Here is a 21133-nt window from a genome sequence, read left to right on the forward strand (position 1 = left end):
GTTACCATATTACATATATTTGTGTTCTTATATTGTAAATCACCCTGCCATCCTCGGATGAAGGGCAACATAGAAATTTAAATAACAACAACATCAACAACAACGATTTTATTGTTTGTACCTTGCCCATCTGACTGGGTTGCCCTGGTCACTCTGGGCGGCTTCCAACATACAGTAGAACCTCTACTTACGACTGCCTCTACTTGGGCCCGATCCAAGTCGTGAACTGTGGCAAACCCAGAAGTAAATACCAGGTTTGCCGCGATACACGCAGAAGCAGCTGCCGCCATCTGCTCATGCGCATAACGGCGCTTCTACCAGCGACCCATTTCACCTAAAGGACGGGCCGCTGGTACGGATTATGGTGGTAAGTAGAGGTTCCACTGTATATAGAAACATAAAACATACATTAAAAAGCTTCCCTATACAGGGCTGCCATCAGATGTCTTCTAAAAGTTATGCAGTTATTCATCTCCTTGACATCTGTTGGGTGGGCATTCCACAAGGTGGGTGCCACTACCCAGAAGGCCCTCCCTGTAGTGACACTTCTTGCAGTGAGGGAACCACTAGAAGGCCCTTGGTGGTGTTTAAAGGTTTAACTTAAAGGTAAATAGGCACATTAAACAGCTTTTGTGTGGCTCCCTGGCTTTGCTTTTGTTCTTTAACGAAAAATCCACAGGTTTCATAAGAGAATAACTCGTACTTGCAGGGAAAAATATACCGACTAGAACAGATACCTTATGTACTGGCACCTCATTTGTCTCTTTCTTTTTAGTCTGTGATACTGAAGTTCAGTGATTACATCTCTTTTCCTCCCACATATCTCCTCTCAAACTCGCAGCCGTACTTCTTCTTCCACCCCCTTTCTCTGAGATTGATTTTCTGTACCCAGGGCTTGAAAATTCAAGGAAGCTAAAACAATAAATAGCAGATTTATAGCCTCCCTCGGACAGAAAGCCTTCCTAGCGAACCAGAAACCTGAACGTTCCCCCATCCAAAACACATGCTTGATTCATCTGAGTAAGAAGTGTTGATTTAACTGTTTGTTGTGACAGGAGGCAGATTCTGGTAGTCTCCAGCTCTCGTCTAGGCTGGCTTCCCCCTCCCCTCTGCTGAAAACAGCCACATAGGTAAATTGAGGTGGTGGGGCCTTTCTAGTGATTAGCAGCGAAGATGGATGTGCAGTTGGGGACCAGGAAGACAGGAGGCAAGGACCACCACCAGCAGCCTGCCTCATCCCAGTAAAAGCACCCTTGGTATGGAACTGGGAAGGCCAAGGTATTTGAGGTCCATCCGTGATGGGAGTGGGCATGGATATGTGGGTAGATGGGCAGAGGCTGACAAGTGGAACCAGTTGCTTCTGATGAGGCATTTGCCTGTAGTTCTTCTCTCCGTTATATGAATATATTTGCTAGTTAAAGTCCCTCCTTCCGTCTAGTTTGCCTGATTCTTCCTTTGAATTTGAATCACCCGACACCACCTGCTTAATAAGTGTTCTGATAATGCTTTTGCACAGCATTTCAGCCCCTCGCCCACGCAAAATTGTGCAAAAGAGAATGCAAAGGATGAAACACATTTCCAGTTATAGAATCATAGAAATGTAGAGTTGGAAGGGAACCCTGAGGGTCATCTAGACCCACCCCCTGCATTGCAGGAATCTCAACTAAAGCATCCAGGACGGATGGCCACCTCTGCTTAAAATCCTCCAAGGAAGGAGAATCCACCACTTTCCACACTTGAGATTAATTTGCATTACACAAGCACACTTCAGTTTCTTTGACAATAGCAAGCTTGGAAATGGAGATTACACCTAGGTTCTAATAGAAGCTTAAGCGGTTATAGAGAAAAGAATACAGTGGTACCTCAGGTTAAGAACTTAATTCGTTCTGGAGGTCTGTTCTTAACCTGAAACTGTTCTTAAGCTGAAGCACCACTTTAGCTAATGGGGCCTCCTGCTGCCGCCGCGCCACCAGAGCACGATTTCTGTTCTCACCCTGAAGCAAAGTTCTTAACCCGAGGTACTATTTCTGGGTTAGTGGAGTCTGTAACCTGAAGCGTATGTAACCTGAAGCGTTTGTAACCCGAGGTACCACTGTATTGACAAGGCTTTGTGTTGTTCCATTGGTTTTATGCAGGCCTGGGAATATAGAGGGAGCCTAGTTCCTGCAAATGTTTTGAAATAATAATGTAGTATTGCCATCTTGTGTTGTAAAGAGATACAGCATAGAGAAATGCAAAGATTTGAAGCGTGCAGCCGTGGGCACTTGTTCTTTCCCTGAAATCACTAGTGACCTGCTAACCAGGTAACTGTAAGGACTCGCACATAAATTCATACTCTAATTTGGAATATAATTCTGTCATTTGAGATATAGTTATAAGTAAAAAAAACCTGCTCCTTTTCCCTTATGGGGTATCCAAGAGCCCATATAGAGTCCTTATGTAGGTTCCCTATTGGTAGGAGAAAATAACACAAGACCAACCAGAGAATATTGAGAAGCAAGGCAGCAAGTACCGTATTTTTTGCACCATAACACTCACTTTTTTCCTCCTAGAAAGTAAGGGGAAATGTCTGTGTGTGTTATGGAGGGAATGCCTACGGGTGGCATGCCTACGGATTTTCCTCCTCTAAAAACTACGTGCGTGTTATGGTCGGGTGCGTGTTATAGAGCGAAAAATACGGTAAGCCTGATCTTTATTAACAGTTGCAACAGGGTGCTTCCCCATGCGCAGGAGAGAGGAGGAGGAACCCCAAGACATGCGCGCAAGCCCTTATATAGACATTTTTAATTGCCCGGCCTGGAGTCCAACACCACCCCCAGAAACATCATACATACATCACAGAAGGGGTGTAGCCCAATACACCCCCCCCCCGATACATCATACCTACATTACAGAAAAGGCGGTCTACAACAGAAATCTGAGTGCAATGTTTGTCTACTGTCTGGCAAGTTACCTGATTGCATTATCTGGGTTTTGGCCACTCTTTTGTTACCCAGTTCTGAATTAAAGTCACAGGCCCACACCCTATTCATATCTTAAATGTGCCCTTAAGGCAGGATTTGTGAAAGAGACAATGGGGAGATTTCCCATTTCCTTCGACCTTGCAGAGAAATATTTGAGGTCATTTTGGGAGAGAGAAAATGGTTTCAGGACTTTTCTGTGGGTTTCAGACAGGTGGTTTACATATTTGTGTTTGCTTAGTACATTTATTTTATATATAAGATGTTAAAATTCTTATAACAGTTACAAGGACCTACCTTGTACAAATGCTTCATCTAGCAGCTCATTATAGCCTACTCTGACTGAAATTAATCTCCACAGAATCCTAGGGAGATGTTTTCCCCAATATGCTTTTTATCTGGAGTCCAGAGACTGAATCTGGGACCTTTTCATATACAAAGCTTTACCACTTAGGACTAAGCTATGATCATTGCTCCAGAACACTGGCCAAGGTATTAAAACCCCCAATTGGAAAGGCCTGATGAAGTATAGTCGCTGACTTAAACTACAGGGTCAGTGTTAATAATAATAATAATAATAATAATAATAATAATAATAATAAATAATGGGCAGGGGGGAATCATATCTGTGGACTTTTTGTGAACCAGCAAAGATATTTATAACCACTTCATGACATCGCAGTGTGTGGCAAGGGAAAGCTCACAAGTGACAGCCAGCTATATATGATGTGCTTTTTCCCACCTGCATGTGCTGTAAAAATAAATGCTGCTCTTCATTTGGAAAGCCCGTGTTAAGTTTGTGTTAAGGCGAAAGTTATTTGTTTTCTTATATTCTTAAGGTGCAGCTTGTTCTGAATTTTTTTTTGTTCCTGCACAGGTCCAGCGTAATCCAGACAAAACTACCACATTGAAACTAGCAGATTTTGGCCTTGCAAAACAGGTGACCAAGCCCATATTCACCGTGTGTGGAACTCCAACTTACGTTGCTCCTGAAATACTGGCTGAGACTGGTGAATATAAAGTTTAACTCTTTTAATATGCTCCAAGTAACCTAGTGCATTGTCCTATTATCCAAATATTTGTTAGATGCAGTATTGAACAAGAAATATAATTGGGCTTCTCATTATTTTTTCCAGCAGTTTGCTGTCTTCTGGATGAGAGCTTGTACAGGGCAGATAAACATACTCTAGGATATTGGGATCACCACTAGCTTATTTTTACCTTCTTATGTATCCCACTTCTCCATATTCAGTTCCTTAATAGTGTTAGAATTGATGGACAGGCCATACTGGGTTTCTTTTGAAAATCTGCTTGAAAACCACTGCTCTGTAAGCTGTAGGGCAATCTTCCCTCTTGGCTTTGTAGCATGAAAGCTTAGGTTGTGATGTTCTAAGTGTTATGTAGTGTAGTTTCACCCTGGGCCAACAGGGGGATACTGTATATAGTTTTCACTCAGGTCTGTAGATAGTTTTCACTCAGGTCCGCGGCAGTTATTTTAGGCGGGAACTCTGGGCTGTGGTGGTTACAATGTTGACAGCCGGCTGCCTATAAATACAGGCCGGCTGAGCTGTTCTCAGTCAGTTCTATTCCAGCTTACCACAATAAAGAGCTACTTGAAGAAATCGCTGTGCCGGCTGCTATGTCAACCCACAACTTAACACTGGCGACGAGGATGGGATGGATGGACATCAGAGCACAGCCAGATGCGGCCAGCCTCTGAACTGAGCTGAATCACTGAGCTGAATCACAGAGCGAAATCACTGAGCAAAATCACTGGGCAGAACCAATTCAGAGCTGACTGTTCTGGCTAGAGCACTGTGTTCCATCCATCGCCTTTCACGCCGGCATCGGAATCATGGCTTCACTTGTGCCTCTACCGCCCTTTGCGCCAGCCTCTGAATCATGGGACTCCTACCTCGCTCGGTTCGACTGCTACCTCCAAGCCAACGAGCTGACAGCAGTATCAAAGGATCGGAAGCGGGGCCTATTCCTCAGCCTCTGTGGGCCTGAGGTGTTTGAGACGGCCCGAGCGTTGGTTGCGCCTGAAGCAGTCCAGGCAACACCATGGGACACGATCCAAGAGAAGCTCCGCAACCACTACGCACCAAAGCCGTCCAAGATTGCTGCCCGCCATGCGTTCTACCACCGGAACCAGGCAGAGGGGGAGTCAATCAACAACTACACCACATCAAACCAGTCTAGCCCTAGGAGGCTTGGCCGCTGACCTTCGACACCACCGCCCTGCGACAGGCTGCAATGCACTGTGAGTTCCGAGACTTAGACGATGCCCTGATGGATCGAATCGTCTGCGGGGTCCGGGACATCCATCTGCAACGGCGCCTCCTAGCCAAGCCAGACCTCACGCTACAGAAAGCCATTGAGGAGGCTGTGGCCTCAGAAGCTGCTGAACGCTCCGCCCAGGAGATCCGCAAGTCCAGCAGCCCGCGTCTTGCTAGGGAGCCAGTTCCGGTGCATCATGAAGAGGCCAGCAGTGAGGAGGCATCCTCCAGTGAAGACGATGACGTGCACCAGACAAAGCGGGAGCGCAGGAAGTTCCAACAGAAGTCCAAGGGCCAACCGGAATGTGCTGGCTGCGGAGGCAACCATTCCCGTGCCAAGTGTCGATTCAGAGACGCCATCTGTAGGAAGTGTTCCAGAAGGGGCCACATCGCTAAGGTCTGCCGATCGGCTCCGTATGACACCCCCCCTTCATCGACTCGCAAGTCCAAGTCTTCACTCCAGTCTGCCAAGGAAAGTTGTTTCGCTCTCACCAACTGCCGCTGCCCGTCTGGAACCACGATTGGCCAAACCGACTCGACTATGCGACGCAAGCTGAACGTCACGGTGCTCATTGAAGGAGCTCCATGTGACATGGAGATCGACACCGGGTCTGCCCTGTCCATCGTGTCATGGAGCACCATCAAAAGACTGGTACCCAGAGTGTCCAAAAGGCAACTCGACTCTCACCGCGTACACCTGAGAGACTACCAGGGAAACGACATTCCCGTGGTAGGCGTTGGCCGGTTCCGGATCGCCTTCAAGGATTTTTCGGGCCTGCTCCGGTTGGTGGTGGTCGAAGGTCAGCGGCCAAGCCTCCTAGGGCTAGACTGGTTTGATGCCCTCGGCCTGGAAGTCACCGGCATCAACTGCATCTCTAACGCAGAGACTGAGGGTCTGGTCAAAGACTTTGCCGAGGTTTTTGACGGCACCTTGGGCCAATATACAGGTACGCCCATCTCCTTTAGCCTTGATCCACAAGTCGCCCCCATCAAGCTAAAGCCACGCCGGGTTCCATTTGCTCTCAAGGCTAAGGTGGACGAACAACTGGACAAACTGATCGCCCAAGGAGTTTTGGAGCCGGTTGACCACGCAAAGTGGGAAACCCCCATCGTCACGCCTGTCAAGCCGGATGGGTCGGTGAGAATCTGCGCTGACTACAAGTGCACGATCAACAAGGCACTTCAGCAGCATGCTTATCCGGTTCCTGTTGTCCAACACCTGCTGCATTCCCTGGGTGAGGGTAAGGTCTTCGCTAAGCTGGACCTTGCCCAAGCCTATCAACAACTGCCAGTCGATGATGCCACTGCTGAAGCCCAGACGATCGTCACCCACCGGGGGGCATTCCGTTGCCGCCGGTTGCAGTTCGGGGTGAGTGTGGCTCCTGGCATCTTCCAAAGCCTTATGGAGCGTCTCCTGCAAGGGCTTCCGGGCGTGGTACCATATTTTGATGACGTCTTGGTGTCTGCAGACTCACACCAGCAGCTGTTCGAGCGCCTCCGTGCCGTGCTGACCAGGTTCCAGGAGGCCGGGCTCAAGGTAAAGAGGGAGAAGTGCCAGATCGCCGTTCCACAGGTAGAGTTCCTGGGCTATCTTATCGATGCCTCCGGTCTTCATCCAACCACATCCAAGATCCGCGCTATCCAGCAGGCCCCCACCCCAAAGAACAAAACGGAGTTGCAGGCATTCCTGGGGCTGCTGAACTTTTATAACATGTTCCTGCCCCACAAAGCCACAGTGGCTGAGCCTCTTCACCGACTCCTTAGCACTAAGACGCCTTGGGCCTGGGGTCATCGGGAGACGGCGGCCTTCAACGCGGTCAAGGCTCTCCTTTCTTCAGATAGTGTGCTGGTACAGTACAGTGAATCCAGGCCGCTGGTCCTTGCCTGCGACGCCTCACCTTTTGGCATCGGTGCTGTCCTTAGTCACCGTTTTCCAGATGGAAGAGAAGCACCGCTCGCCTACTTTTCCAGGACACTATCTCCGACGGAACGGAATTACAGCCAGCTCGACAAGGAGGCATTGGCACTTGTGGCTGGAGTGAAGAGGTTCCATGAAGACCTCTATGGCAGGACTTTTGACCTCATCACTGACCACAAGCCACTCCTGGGCCTCCTCGCCGGTGATCGTCCAACTCCACCGGTCCTCTCACCACGCATGCTGCGATGGACTGTTTTCCTGGCTGCCTACCACTACCGGCTCATCCATCGCCCGGGAAAATCGATGGGCCATGCCGACGCCCTCAGCCGTTGCCCTCTTCCAGCATTTGTGGAAGACCCGGCTCCAGCTTCATCGCTCCTTCTGATTGAGGATCTTCCGGCAGCGCCTGTATCGGCTGCCACTGTGGCCTCCGCATCTGCCCAGGATCGCACCATCAGCCGGGTGCTCAACTGGGTGTGGAGGGGGTGGCCACAAGGGCCTTTTGCATCGGAGTTCCAGCCCTTCGCAACCAGACAACATGAACTCTCAGCTCATCGCGGCTGCCTGCTGTGGGGAGACCGCGTCGTGATTCCCCAGGGACTCCGTCAGCGCATCCTGGAGGCTCTGCACGTTGGCCACCCGGGAATTGTCAAAATGAAGGCGTTGGCTCGGTGTTACGTCTGGTGGCCTAATATGGACGATGCCATCACTGCCTGGGTGTCCGCCTGTCAAGCGTGCCAGGAGTCGAGGCCTGCACCACCGGCAGCTAAGGGACACACCTGGGAGACGCCAAAGACACCCTGGTCGAGGGTGCACATCGATCTGGCTGGTCCCTTTCACGGCCGGACCTTTATGGTAGTGGTGGACGCCTATTCCAAATGGCTGGAGGTCGCCCTGATGCCCTCCACCACTACCGAAGCTGTCATCCGGGTGCTGCGAGGCCTGTTTGCAACGCATGGGTGTCCTGATGTCCTTGTCTCTGACAACAGACCGCAGTTCACGTCAGGCACGTTTGAGCGGTATCTTTTGGGACTGGGCATCCGCCATGCCCTAACGGCACCCTTTCATCCATCCAGCAACGGGCAAGCGGAAAGAATGGTGCGCTCGACAAAAGAGGCACTGGCGCGCCTGGACCGGGGAGACTGGCATGAGCGGGTCGCCGAATACTTGTTCGTGCAACACATCACCCCTCATGCGGCCACAGGGAGGAGTCCTGCTGAACTGCTTATGGGCCGCCGCCTCAGGTCACCGCTCGACCGGCTACACCCAGACTTTGCCGTGGCTGAACCCCCAGGCTGTGCCAACGCACCACGGTCATTTGTCCCAGGAAACCAGGTCTTTGCCCGGAACTATGTGGGGGACATCCCTTGGGTGCCAGCCACAGTAGTGGGAGTCACTGGACCTCGCTCGTACCAGGTGGCACTCGAAGACGGACGCTTGTGGCGACGGCACATAGACCAGCTTAGGCGCAGGGTTGGGGACTTGGACACTACCGAGGTGCCCCCAACTGCGCTTGCGGCTCCAGAAGAGACACGTACAGATGGCGAGGCCTCACCTACACCTCCCTCGCAAACTGCCAGCGTGGAGCCGAACCAAGCCGTTTCAGAACAGACTCAGACCACTCCACTTGCGGAGGCTCCACCCACAGCAGCGGATCCAGGGGAGTTGGTTCCAACGCCACCTAGGGTCGCACCACAGCCTCAGCGAGAACTGTGTGGCCCTCCGGACTTGGCTACCAGTCCCCGGCGGTCTGGCAGAGTTTCCAAGCGCCCAACGTATTTAAAGGACTATGTTGTTGGACAGGTATCACTGTTGGTCTAAGTATGGGAAATGTAACCGATATGCTTTTGTGCTTATTTGAACCATTACGCGTAGTGCTGTATATAAGGAAACCATTACGATTGTAACTAACGCCTTATCTCGGTGGGGAGGGGTGTTATGTAGTGTAGTTTCACCCTGGGCCAACAGGGGGATACTGTATATAGTTTTCACTCAGGTCTGTAGATAGTTTTCACTCAGGTCCGCGGCAGTTATTTTAGGCGGGAACTCTGGGCTGTGGTGGTTACAATGTTGACAGCCGGCTGCCTATAAATACAGGCCGGCTGAGCTGTTCTCAGTCAGTTCTATTCCAGCTTACCACAATAAAGAGCTACTTGAAGAAATCGCTGTGCCGGCTGCTATGTCAACCCACAACTTAACACTAAGAAAGTTGTATCTTCCTTGCTTTCTAGCAAAGTCCAGGGTGGATTGCATCTTGGAAGAATGCAGTCACTGAATACCCCCCCCCCCGTCCGCCGGAAGTGACAGCACCCTCACTGCTCCCTCACCCTAATGTGATTTGGAAAAAAGAGAGCTTTAAAAACTGCTGCTTATTCTTACGATGATTCCCTGCACATCCTATTTCTTTGCTAAAGGTGGTTTGGTATTAGTAAATCTTTCAATATAGCATCAGCAGATTCTTTGCACACAACTTTTGTGTATGTTTACTTATAGAACAGGTTATTGTGTGGTGTGGTAGTGTAGTGGTTAAGAGCGGTGGACTCGTAATCTGGTGAACCGGGTTCGCATCCCTGCTCCTCCACGTGCAGCTGCTGGGTGACCTTGAGCTAGTCACACGTCTCTGAAGTCTCTCAGCTTCTGAAGTCTCTCACAGAGTGTTTGTTGTGGGGGATTGCTAGCCGCTTTGAGACTCCTTCGGGTAGTGATAAAGTGGGATATCAAATCCAAACTCCTCTTCTTCTTCTTCTTATTGGTGCTGTCCCGGGAATGGGAGATGAGAGAAAAGCTAGAGAAAGTTTAATGGGGATTCCCAAGTTTAAAAAGATTAAGAAGCACACAGACTGCATTACTGTTGTCAGGATGCTGTCATCAGCTCCCAGCTGGTTGCCCAGGAAAGTATAAAGACAAGGAAAAGTTTCTTACTGCCCTTTTTTATTTCAGCCTTTGCAGGGAGAGGCTGTAGAACCCAGCCTCTTGGATAATGGTGTTGTCCCGAGTGGATCTCCACTCCCCTTCTCTTCCATTTCCTCATTCCTTATTATTATTATTATTATTCATCACCTCCTCTACTGGTGCTGCTACGTGCCCTCTGTCTTTGAGCTCTTTGCTCTCCTACTTTTAAGGCTCCCCGGGTTCTGGGAGATGGAGGGTCTGGAATGCTTTCTAATGACAACGTGTCAGCTGGGTGTTGCTCTGGCTCTCCCATGATTTCCCAACTTTCCCCCTCATCTGCCTCTGAGCTGCAACCTCCCTCAAACCCCTGTTGAAAATCTATCTGTCTTCCTCTTCCTCCTCCCTGCCCTGCTCCACCACTCCTCCTCTGCCCAGTCCTTGACAACTATGCACCTTTCCATTTGAGTAAGTCCCATCGAAGACCAATGTAGCTTACATCTAACTAGGCATGTATGTGCACTGCAAGAGTATAATCTCTCTGCCATTTGAAAGGAGATTTTTCATTTTACTCCAATATTTCATTTACATTTTTAATGAAAGCGGCTGTTCCTTATAAACTGGTTGCATATGTTAAAGATTCTGGATTTATCTTTCTGCTCCCATAGGCTATGGACTAGAGGTGGACATGTGGGCTACTGGCATTATACTCTATATTTTGCTTTGTGGATTCCCCCCCTTCCGGAGTCACGAAAGAGATCAAGAGGAGCTGTTTCGAATCATACAACTTGGGCATTATGAATTTCTCTCACCATACTGGGACAACATTTCGGCTGGTAAGTTTCCTAAAAGCAGACTGGGGAGTTGATAGCCAGGACTGTGTGTGTTGGACAATTCTGTGATTTATGTTGTTGGCATCCGTCTTTCTCGAGAAGTGCAGAATTTAGTTACATTGGTCTTTTTGGCACATACCATTAAACTTTCTCAATATGAGTTGTGTTAGATCTGATAAGAAAATGCTGTATTTAAAATTGCCTTGAGAACTACTCTTAACAACTGGTGCAACTGGACTTCTCTGCGACCCATCCCCTCTGCAGGGAGGTGGGACCAATTCGGATGGTCCGCCCCCGCCACTTAATGGATCCAAATGGTTTCCAGAGAGTGGTAGGGGATGCTTTATCCCATGTTGATGGCCTTTCAGCTGATTCCCTGGTGGCCCGCTGGAATGTGGAGTTAACCAGGGCTATTGACTGTTTGGCTCCGAAGCGCCCTCTCCGATTGCATGGAGCCCGGACAGCCCCGTGGTTTTCCACGGATCTGAGGGCAATGAAACAATCGTTGAGACGGCTAGAGCGCCGGTGGCGGATAACTCATTCCGAATCTGACCGGACACAGGTTAGAGCTCAACGTCGAGCCTACCAAGTGGCGATAGCGACGGCGAAGAAGAATTTCTTCACCGCCTCTATTGCATCTGCAGAAAACAGCAGCAGGAGACTTTTTCAGGTGGTTCACAATTTAGCGGAACCACCTGCAACATCGGGGCCCAGTATGGGCCACATGTTCTCCTGCAATGATTTTGCAAAGTTTTTTGCAGATAAAATCGCTCAGATTCGGGAAGAAGTAGACTCCACCTTGGGAGCAGGGCCGGGGCGGGAGAGTGCAAGAGTTCTGTCTGGTCAAGTTGAGTGGGATCAATTCCAATCTGTTACCTCCGAGGATGTGGACAGGCTGATTGGACGAGTGAAACCAACCACCTGTCTCCTGGATCCTTGCCCACCCTGGCTAATAAAAGCAAGCCGGGAAGGGCTGGGCGATGGGCTTCGTGGGGTGGTGAATGCTTCCCTCCGTGAGGGAGCCTTCCCAGACCCGCTGAAAGAGGCGGTTATTAAACCGCTTCTTAAAAAACCATCTTTAGATGCGGCCACGATGGCCAACTATCGCCCAGTCTCAAATCTTCCATTCCTGGGCAAGGTGATTGAGCGAGCGGTTGCCGAACAACTCCAGGCACGCCTGGAAGAAGCGGACCATTTGGATCCCTTCCAGTCGGGATTCAGGCCTCATCATGGGACTGAAACTGCCTTGGTCGCACTGGTTGATGATCTCCGGCGGGCTAGGGACAAAGGTGAGAGCTGTTTCCTAGTTCTGCTGGATCTCTCAGCGGCGTTCGATACCATCGACCATAGCATCCTTCTGGACCGTCTTGAGGGGCTGGGAGCTGGGGGCACTGTTATACAGTGGTTCCGCTCCTTCCTCCTGGGCCGTGTTCAGAAAGTGGTGGTGGGGGATGAGTGTTCAGACCCCTGGGCTCTCACTTGTGGGGTGCCTCAGGGTTCTGTCCTCTCCCCCATGCTTTTCAACATCTACATGCGGCCGCTGGGAGAGATCATCAGGAGGTTTGGGCTGGGTGTTCATCAGTATGCGGATGATACCCAGCTCTACCTCTCTTTTAAATCAGAACCAGTGAAGGCGGTGAAGGTCCTGTGTGAGTGTCTGGAGGCGGTTGGAGGATGGATGGCGGCTAACAGATTGAGGTTGAATCCTGACAAGACAGAAGTACTGTTCTTGGGGGACAGAAGGCGGGCAGGTGTGGAGGATTCCCTGGTCCTGAATGGGGTAACTGTGCCCCTGAAGGACCAGGTGCGCAGCCTGGGAGTCATTTTGGACTCACAGCTGTCCATGGAGGCACAGGTCAAATCTGTGTCCAGGGCAGCTGTTTACCAGCTCCATCTGGTACGTAGGCTGAGACCCTATCTGCCTGCGGACTGTCTCGCCAGAGTGGTGCATGCTCTGGTTATCTCCCGCTTGGACTACTGCAATGCACTCTACGTGGGGCTACCTTTGAAGGTGACTCGGAAACTACAACTAATCCAGAATGCGGCAGCTAGACTGGTGACTGGGAGCGGCCGCCGAGACCATATAACACCGGTCTTGAAAGACCTGCATTGGCTCCCAGTACGTTTCCGAGCACAATTCAAAGTGTTGGTGCTGACCTTTAAAGCCCTAAACGGCCTCGGTCCAGTATACCTGAAGGAGCGTTTCCACCCCCATCATTCTGCCCGGACGCTGAGGTCCAGCGCCGAGGGCCTTCTGGCGGTTCCCTCATTGCGAGAAGTGAGGCTACAGGGAACCAGGCAGAGGGCCTTCTCGGTAGTGGCGCCCGCCCTGTGGAACACCCTTCCAGCAGATGTCAAGGCGATAAACAACTACCTGACATTCAGGAGACATCTTAAGGCAGCCCTGTTCAGGGAAGTTTTTAACGTGTGATATTTTATTGTATTTTTGGTTTTTATGGAAGCCGCCCAGAGTGGCTGGGGAGGCCCAGCCAGATGGGCGGGGTATAAATAATAAATTATTATTATTATTATTATTATTATTATTAACATTGCCACGGGCAGCAAAAACCTCTCCCATGATCTGCCTACAAGTCTCACTCGGTGTGGTAGAGTTTGCAGCCACTGTATCTGTTGAATGATGAATTAGATCAGGCATCCCCAGACTCGGCCCTCCAGCTGTTTTGCGACTACAACTGCCATCATCCCTGACCACTGGTCCTGTTAGCTAGGGGTAATGGGAGTTGTCATGTCATCCCAAAACATCTGGAGGGCCGAGTTTGGGGATGCCTGAATTAGACCTGCTAGTCTCCACCCCCATTGGTCTGCCCGGACACTGAGGTCCAGCGCTCAGGGCCTTCTGGCTGTTCCCTCACTGCGAGAAGCAAAGCTACAGGGAACCAGGCAGAGGGCCTTCTTGGTAGTGGCGCCCGCCCTGTGGAACGCCCTCCCATCAGATGTCAAAGAGATAAACAACTACCGGTACCTGACATTTAGAAGACATCTAAATTTTTAATTTAAATACATTTAATGTGTGACATTTTAATGTATTTTTAATCTTTGTTGTAAGCCACCCAGAGTGGCTGGGGAGACCCAGCCAGATGGGCGGGGTACAAATAATAAATTATTTATTATTATTATTATTATTATTATTATTATTATTATTATTATTCAAAATAAAAAAGTTCCTTCCAGTAGCACCTTAAAGACCAACTAAGTTAGTTCTTGGTATGAGCTTTCGTGTGCATGCACACTTCTTCAGATACCACGAAAGCTCATACCAAGAACTAATTTAGTTGGTCTTTAAGGTGCTACTGGAAGGAACTTTTTTATTTTGACTATGGCAGACCAACACGGCTTCCTATCTTTAACTCTTATTATTATTACAGATAGGTAGCCGTGTTGGTCTGCCATAGTCAAAATAAAAAAGTTCCTTCCAGTAGCACCTTAAAGACCAACTAAGTTAGTTCTTGGTATGAGCTTTCGTGTGCATGCACACTTCTTCAGATACACTGAAACAGAAGTTCTGTTTCAGTGTATCTGAAGAAGTGTGCATGCACACGAAAGCTCATACCAAGAACTAACTTAGTTGGTCTTTAAGGTGCTACTGGAAGGAACTTTATTATTATTATTATTATTATTATTATTATTATTATTATTATTATTATATACTGACTGTTAACTGTCACCCCATTTCTCCAGTTTGTTCCAAACAACCTCACGCTCACTGCTTTGTTCTTGCCCCCGACAGCTGCAAAGGACCTGATCAGCAGACTCCTTGTGATTGACCCCCAGAAGCGCTACACCGCCCAGCAAGTTCTTCAGCACCTGTGGATCCACACAGCGGGGAAAAACAGCAGCAGGAACCTCCAGAGGGAGGTGACCATCAATCTTGAGCGCCACTTTCTGAGCCAGCGCAAGGCTGAAGCTAGCAACAAAGACTCGTAAAAGGTGCACCCAGGTGTACTTAATGAGCCCACTGTAAAAGCACACTTATCATATACTCTTAAGGACTGAGCTCAGGGGAAATCCATTATTCCTGTATGAAGACAAAGCCTGCTGTGCCCCCAAACTGATTGGCTAGTTTCCTGTGATGTTATGTGCCCCATTTCCTTCTTTCTACAGTTGTTTTTTTTTAAAAAAAATACTTGGGGCAGGGGTGGTGGTGAACAGCCTGTTTGAGCAACCTTGGGAACCCAGCCTTGAAATATTTTGGCGGAGGACTGAATTGGCCTTCAGTTTTCTGGTTAGCACGTTTGTCACGGGCTCTCCAGATGCAGAAGGAAGCTGGGCTGGTCATAGCTTCATGGCAGAACTTTGGACGCAGAAGGTACCAGATTCAACCCAGAGCATCTCCTGGTAGGACTTCAAGCCCCAGAGAGATGTTGCCAGTCATTGTGTTCAGTACTGAACTAGATCCACTGTGGGTCTGACTTTGGATGAGGCAACTTCTTCGGTTTCTGGCCCATGAAATATGCGATTTTTGTTCTTGTTTTCTTTTTGGTACGTCTGCGTGCACCAAAAGACTGCCTTAATGTTCATCTAGTTCTCTGAATGCTTCCAACTTTTACACCTGCACCTTTTCTTTGGAGTGAAGACACCACGTCGTGGTGGTGGAGGCATATTTTAAATAGAACTCACTTGGAAAATGCTACCTGCAAAGTCCTTGTTGAACTGTTAACTTAAATGGATAAGATTGATTCTGTTTGTAATCCGTCCATATGTTTTAATAAGTTTACATACTGGTCAGGATCCTAAGAACTACTTTTAAGTGTGCATGAGGACTTGTGAATGTGTGCGCCCAATGGCATTTTTTTTTACTTAAAAGAGTAAATGTTCATACAGTTGTGCCCTGGCTGACGAATGCCTTGCAAATTGAACGTTTTGGCTCCCGAACACTGCAAACCCGGAAGTGACTGTTCTGGTTTGCAAACATTCTTTGGAACCCAAATGGCCAAAGTGGCTTCTGAAGCTTCTGATTGGCTGCAGGAGCTTTCTGCAGCCAATCATAAGCCCTGCCTTGATTTCTGAACATTTTGGAAGTCGAATGGACTTTGTTCAACTTCCGAGGTACCACTGTATTTCCTTTTGGAAAGTGTCCTCAATTTACAAAGGCAGCTTGCCAAGGGGCAGTGATAGGGAACTTCCGACTTTCTGGTCTAGTTAGATCTGCCAGGCTTCAGAGCTTAACCTACCAGGGTTTTTGGAGCAAAACCACAACCACCTTCCCCTCGTCTGATGTTGTATATGATGTCAGGCAAGGGCAAGTTCAAGTAGCAACTAGAATAATACAATTGTAAGATTTGGAGTTTTTAGGGAGTCCACTCCCCTGCAATGCAGGAAACTCGGCTAAAGCAGAAGCTATGGTGAAAAGGAAGATAAATAAGGGGAGTGTGCTCTCAATTCTTCCTTTGCAGGGACATTGTTCCTTTGTATCTCTGGCCTGAATTCAAACCAGGCTATAAACGAAGCATTGGGAGCTCATGTAGAGAGCACTCTTGGTTCCTGTCTTTGAAATTCCCTGCCCACCTGTCAGTGACTTGGTTATTAAGGACCTTGCCCCCAGCTGGATACAGTTTCCCAGGCCTGCCATGGGGCACAATTGGCTGTTTGAGAATCATAAGCAAAACGCTTCCTTGGAATCGTGTTCTTTGGATCCTGGCTATTGAATTCAGCCTTGGTGTTATAATTTTCTTTGTAGATTTAAAGCATTTGTATCCTCTATTGTTGAAGAAATGGGACAGTTCTCCCTGTACGTGTTGTGTATGGGGGAACCTTGTTTCAGGTGTATTTAGATATATATATAGATATACACAAATACACACACATAAAAATATAATATTCTGGACACGTTAATAGAAAATATGAGAAAAGTTAATAGGATATTGTGCTAATAGGATGTGAATTATCTTCATAGCCTAAGAAATTTTATCCCCTTATAAATAGTGAAGTGTTGGAACATATAAGAACCAGATTCCTTTTCTTTTAGATATGGTATCAAACACAGTCAGTCCACAAATCTATGCTGCAACAGATACTTATATTTCCAATATTATGCAAGTCAAATCTTTAATTTCTCATACTTTCTTTGGAACATCATATTTAAGTTGTTGCTCTGTACAGCTCATGAGAGAAAAAACAATATGAGTATTTCCTGCTTCAACATAAACTTAAGCGGTGAGTCTGGCACTTCAACCAGGAAACTTTAAATTCTGAGGTTGCTTATATTCCAGCCCTGGGGGTTTGCAACATCAGCATCTAACGCCACGGGGGTTGCTGGATTCGGTAAAAACGCTTTGCCATCTGCCCTGCCCTGCTCACTCACTCCTGTCTCCTTCACGTCAGGCTCCAGCTTCCACCTTTAACTGAATTATGACCAGGGCCAGCCCACCTGTGAGGCAAGGGGAAGCGACTGCCTCAGATGGCAGTGTCTGCAGGGCAGCAGATCCAGCCTCCAATGAATGCATCGCTTACAGCGATGGCTGCAGCATGGTCTTTGGAGGCCGGATCTGATGAATAGAAGTGGCCTCAGCAAATAGGTCTCTTCCCACCGCTATGGAGGAAATACCAGGGGCCGCCTCCTGGGGTCTCCTGGGGTGTGTGTCTGTACCTGCCTGGTGTGATTAAGAGCAGGCCCCCTTCTCCCCCATTATGGCCTTTGATTCCCACTTTGAGTATGGTTGACTTGATTCCCTCGCTTTCCCCCAATACAGATCTCCCCCCCCCTTTTGTTCCTGATGTAGATATTTATTCCCCACTTGTTCCTGGTGTAGATCTTTGCTCGCCTTTTCCTCCCAGGTGGGCAGGTTGATGCCATTTTGTTTTTCGCCTCAGGTGCCAAAATGTCTTGAGCCGTCCCTGGTTTTGACTGTCTGTATCCCTGATAATGTTGTGAGAAGCTAGTGATATGCAGGGAGAAATAAGAAGACTGATCAATCAATCAATCAAATCAATCAATCAATCAAATCAATCAATCAAATTGATGTTCACTCTAGAGAAACCAATTTTTCATGTTTCCAGAACAAAGTTCCAGTTTCCCCAGCAACTCTGGTTACTACTCAGAAAGGAAACAGGTCCACATGTGTAGATTTAGCTAGAGCATGGAAATGGGTGGTAATTCATATGGCGCATGGAAGTGGCTGATTGCGACAAAACTCATCCAGAGCTTCGCCTTTGTTCCTTCTCCATCTTCAGTTTCACGGGGTGGGAGGAATCAAAGCCTGTTGCCAGGTCTCCGCTGCAAATTTGCCAGCACTCTTTTTGTCTCTTTAACTTTTCATCCCTTGTTTTTACTGTTCTAGATTGTAACACTGAAAAATTAAACAAAAACTCAGGAATATCTTCCTTGGTGGTGTCTGTCTGTTAAATAGTCCCCCCCCACCCGCCCTCTCTCTCTTTATGGAATAGCCTCCGGTGGGGAAAGCTTGTTTTGGGAACTTTGAGGAAGGAAGCTGTGTATAGTAAATGCTATGGGCCTTAATCAAGCCAACATGGATTTACATTCCTGATTACTTATAACAATGGGATTAAAAACACAAATGATAGTTAATAATATAAATACTTTCCACTAGATTTTGATGTTTGAACTTTGAGAATGGGACAGTTCACACTTCTCACAAACAAGCTAGATCAGTGGTTCCCAGGCATTTCTCTCCATGGACCACCTGAAAAATGCTTAGAGTTTTGGCAGACCACTTAATATTTCATTCCTCTCTGTTGTATTTTTAGAGACACACCGTGGACCACCTGAATCGAGTTTATGGACTACTGGTGATGTGCAGACCACAGTTTGGGAAGCCCTGACCTGGAGAGCTAGGCTCGTTCTTCATGTGCCTAACGTAGTCATGTCCAAAATAGAGTACATGGGGAGTTTATTGTAGTGCATTGAAAAGCGTGTGTGGGTGAATATTTACCCCTGCCAGATTTTAGTTACCTGCTCCATCTTTCCAGGAACTTGCCAGCCCAGCTCAATGCTTGTACCAGCTCAACCTGGAAGAAATATGAAGTGATAACTTAAAGCAGAGGAGAGATAGCTCCATACACTGAGTGTTCCTTTTGGTGTCAAAATTAAACTCTACCCCTCATCTTAGTTAAGAATGAAAAACACCTGTTTTCCATGATGAAACAGCCATATTTGCTTATCTTGAAAACATAGAGACAATGATCTATTCGGCCCACAAGTGGCGATCTGTGTCAGTTTATCTAGACTAATCCTGCTTCTAAGCTTTTGTTTCAGAAAATTAATGGGGCTTCATCTATTTGACTGTTTGGACTGTTTGAAAAGTGACTTTTTTCCATCGAGAAGTGTAAGTTTTGTCCTTCATGCAAAAAACTTTTAAGTGTGGCCCCTGAAGTTCTGCAGAAAGTATCAGCATTTTGCACAACTATAATGAGCACTCACACTTTACATTGTGGGTGCCCTTTGCGGGATCACACACGGTGCTACAGTTCCCAGGGAACTTAATGGCAAACAGGGGCTGGCCTGCCTCTCAGTGTTATTATTTGGAGGTTCACGTGTCTCACAGTGCACCCCCATATCCCATTTACCCTGATGTTCCCAAGTTCCCCCAGCTGTGGGGCTGGGAGGGATACACGCCCAAGGCCTAAGCCAAGGTCTTGCTACATTCGGAAGTTTAATAAAGTTGTGGCCTAATTTTAATTCCATAACACATTGCCAGAGTCTTTATTCCTTTTTTATGATCCCTGGGGACTGGGGCTGTCGCTTCCTGGTCACGCAAAGAGAAAGGACTGGGAGGAGAGAGAATTATTCACCCTAGGTTATGAAAGTGGAACAACTAAACAAGATAATTTACTGCTGATAACGGCCCCATCTTCGTACAGCAAGAATATAAAGAACGAGATTTTTGTGATGGTGTATTTTCCAGGCCTGCTCTGTGGGGGAATAAAGCTTTGAAAGCTAGGATGGACCTGAAATGGAAATTCTGCCTCCAGTATTAAGAGAGGATTCCTAGCTGCCTTGCCTTAATTAAGTGTGGATTAGATGTCTGCGGCAGAGTTCAGCTGCTTATGAAAGTTCTCAGACCTGTGAATGATCCAAGGATGTGGGCGGCTTTGTGCCATGGTAATTTTGAAAGGTCATAGTTGGGCAAGACGAAGGCACATTTTCAAGTTCAGGGCTGCTGCCAGTCTAGAGCTCAGGCTGCATTCTGTTGTCCTTTAAGAAGCACCCTATTGAGACTTTTCATAGCGCAGAGGAGGGAAAGACTTTTCGTATAATCAATTATTGACTAATGTGCATTGTATCACCGGCAGCCCGGAAAGGACCCGGCCATTCTCTTGGGCTGCTTAACTCCTGGCGGAACTAGGCAGACAAAAGACTTAAGGAACCAGAGCTAAACCTGACACTTGCACAGCTCTTCGTTCTCCTTGCCTACGTGCTCATTCTGTGTCTGATTTGGATGTGATCCTGCCCTCTTTAACAGGTTTGAGACTCTCAATTTAAGGCAGGCAACAGGGATGAGTTTCTGGTAGCTTCCTTCATTATTGGCTGTAACAAGTGGGCATGGTATAGCTGGCAGTGGGAATGCCATACACGTGAATAGATCTGCTATTCACGTACTTTGAAAAATAGTAAGACTTTTTGATCCAAATTGAACACTGCTAAGCTGGAATAGGGACGCGGGTGGCGCTGTGAGTTAAACCACAAAGCCTAAGACTTGCTGATCAGAAGGTCGGCAGTTCGAATCCCTGCAACAGGGTGAGCTCCCATTGCTCGGTCCCAGCTCCTGCCAACCTAGCAGTTCAAAAGCACATCAAAGTGCAAGGTAAACGGTGTTTCCGTGTGCTGCTCTGGTTCGCCAGAAGCAGCTTAGTCATGCTGGCCGCATGACCCGGAAGCTGTATGCTGGCTCCCTCGGCCAATAAAGCCAGATGAGCGCTGCAACCCCAGAGTCGGCCACGACTGGACCTAATGGTCAGGGGTCCCTTTACCTTTAAGCTGGAATGATACCATCTGCTGAAGGGCCAGGGCAACTGAATATTATTGTAATATATTTATTTATATCCTGCGTTTTACCTTGGCAGGACCCAAGGTGGCTTACAGATAAAAATAAAGCCCACCTAAAACGTATAATTTTTATTTTTAAAAAATGAATTAACTATACATACGTAAAATCTGTTAAAACAGATGAACCCTTAGCTCTGGGAAGTGAGTGAGGTGATAGCGGGGCTTTCATGTTTTACTATATATTGCATCAGATTAGCATAGAAAAAAGTCATGTGACTTGATCCTGATAA

The 21133-nt window shown here is 47.9% G+C and overlaps 1 protein-coding gene and 1 long non-coding RNA gene across 3 annotated transcripts in view; both read left to right on the top strand.

Annotated features, from left to right (window-relative positions):
- LOC310690125 overlaps positions 1 to 18215 on the top strand; it is a 125210-nt gene extending 106995 nt beyond the window's left edge. Inside the window, exon 2 of the long non-coding RNA XR_014517927.1 lies at positions 16453 to 18215. This is a non-coding gene — a long non-coding RNA (uncharacterized lncRNA). The remainder of the gene's footprint in view (positions 1 to 16452) is intronic.
- Positions 1 to 18215, top strand: part of DCLK3 (doublecortin like kinase 3) — a 37461-nt gene extending 19246 nt beyond the window's left edge. For both annotated transcript variants that reach the window (XM_083468098.1, XM_083468099.1), the window contains exons 3-5: positions 3838 to 3970; positions 10715 to 10882; positions 14628 to 18215. In XM_083468098.1, coding sequence (XP_083324224.1) covers positions 3838 to 3970; positions 10715 to 10882; positions 14628 to 14824 — 498 coding nt within the window. In that variant the 3' untranslated portion in view covers positions 14825 to 18215. The remainder of the gene's footprint in view (positions 1 to 3837; positions 3971 to 10714; positions 10883 to 14627) is intronic.
- Positions 18216 to 21133: the final 2918 nt, after the last annotated feature.

This window comes from Podarcis liolepis (genome assembly GCF_965112155.1).
Source record: "Podarcis liolepis genome assembly, chromosome: 12".
Taxonomy (NCBI): Eukaryota; Metazoa; Chordata; class Lepidosauria; order Squamata; family Lacertidae; genus Podarcis; species Podarcis liolepis.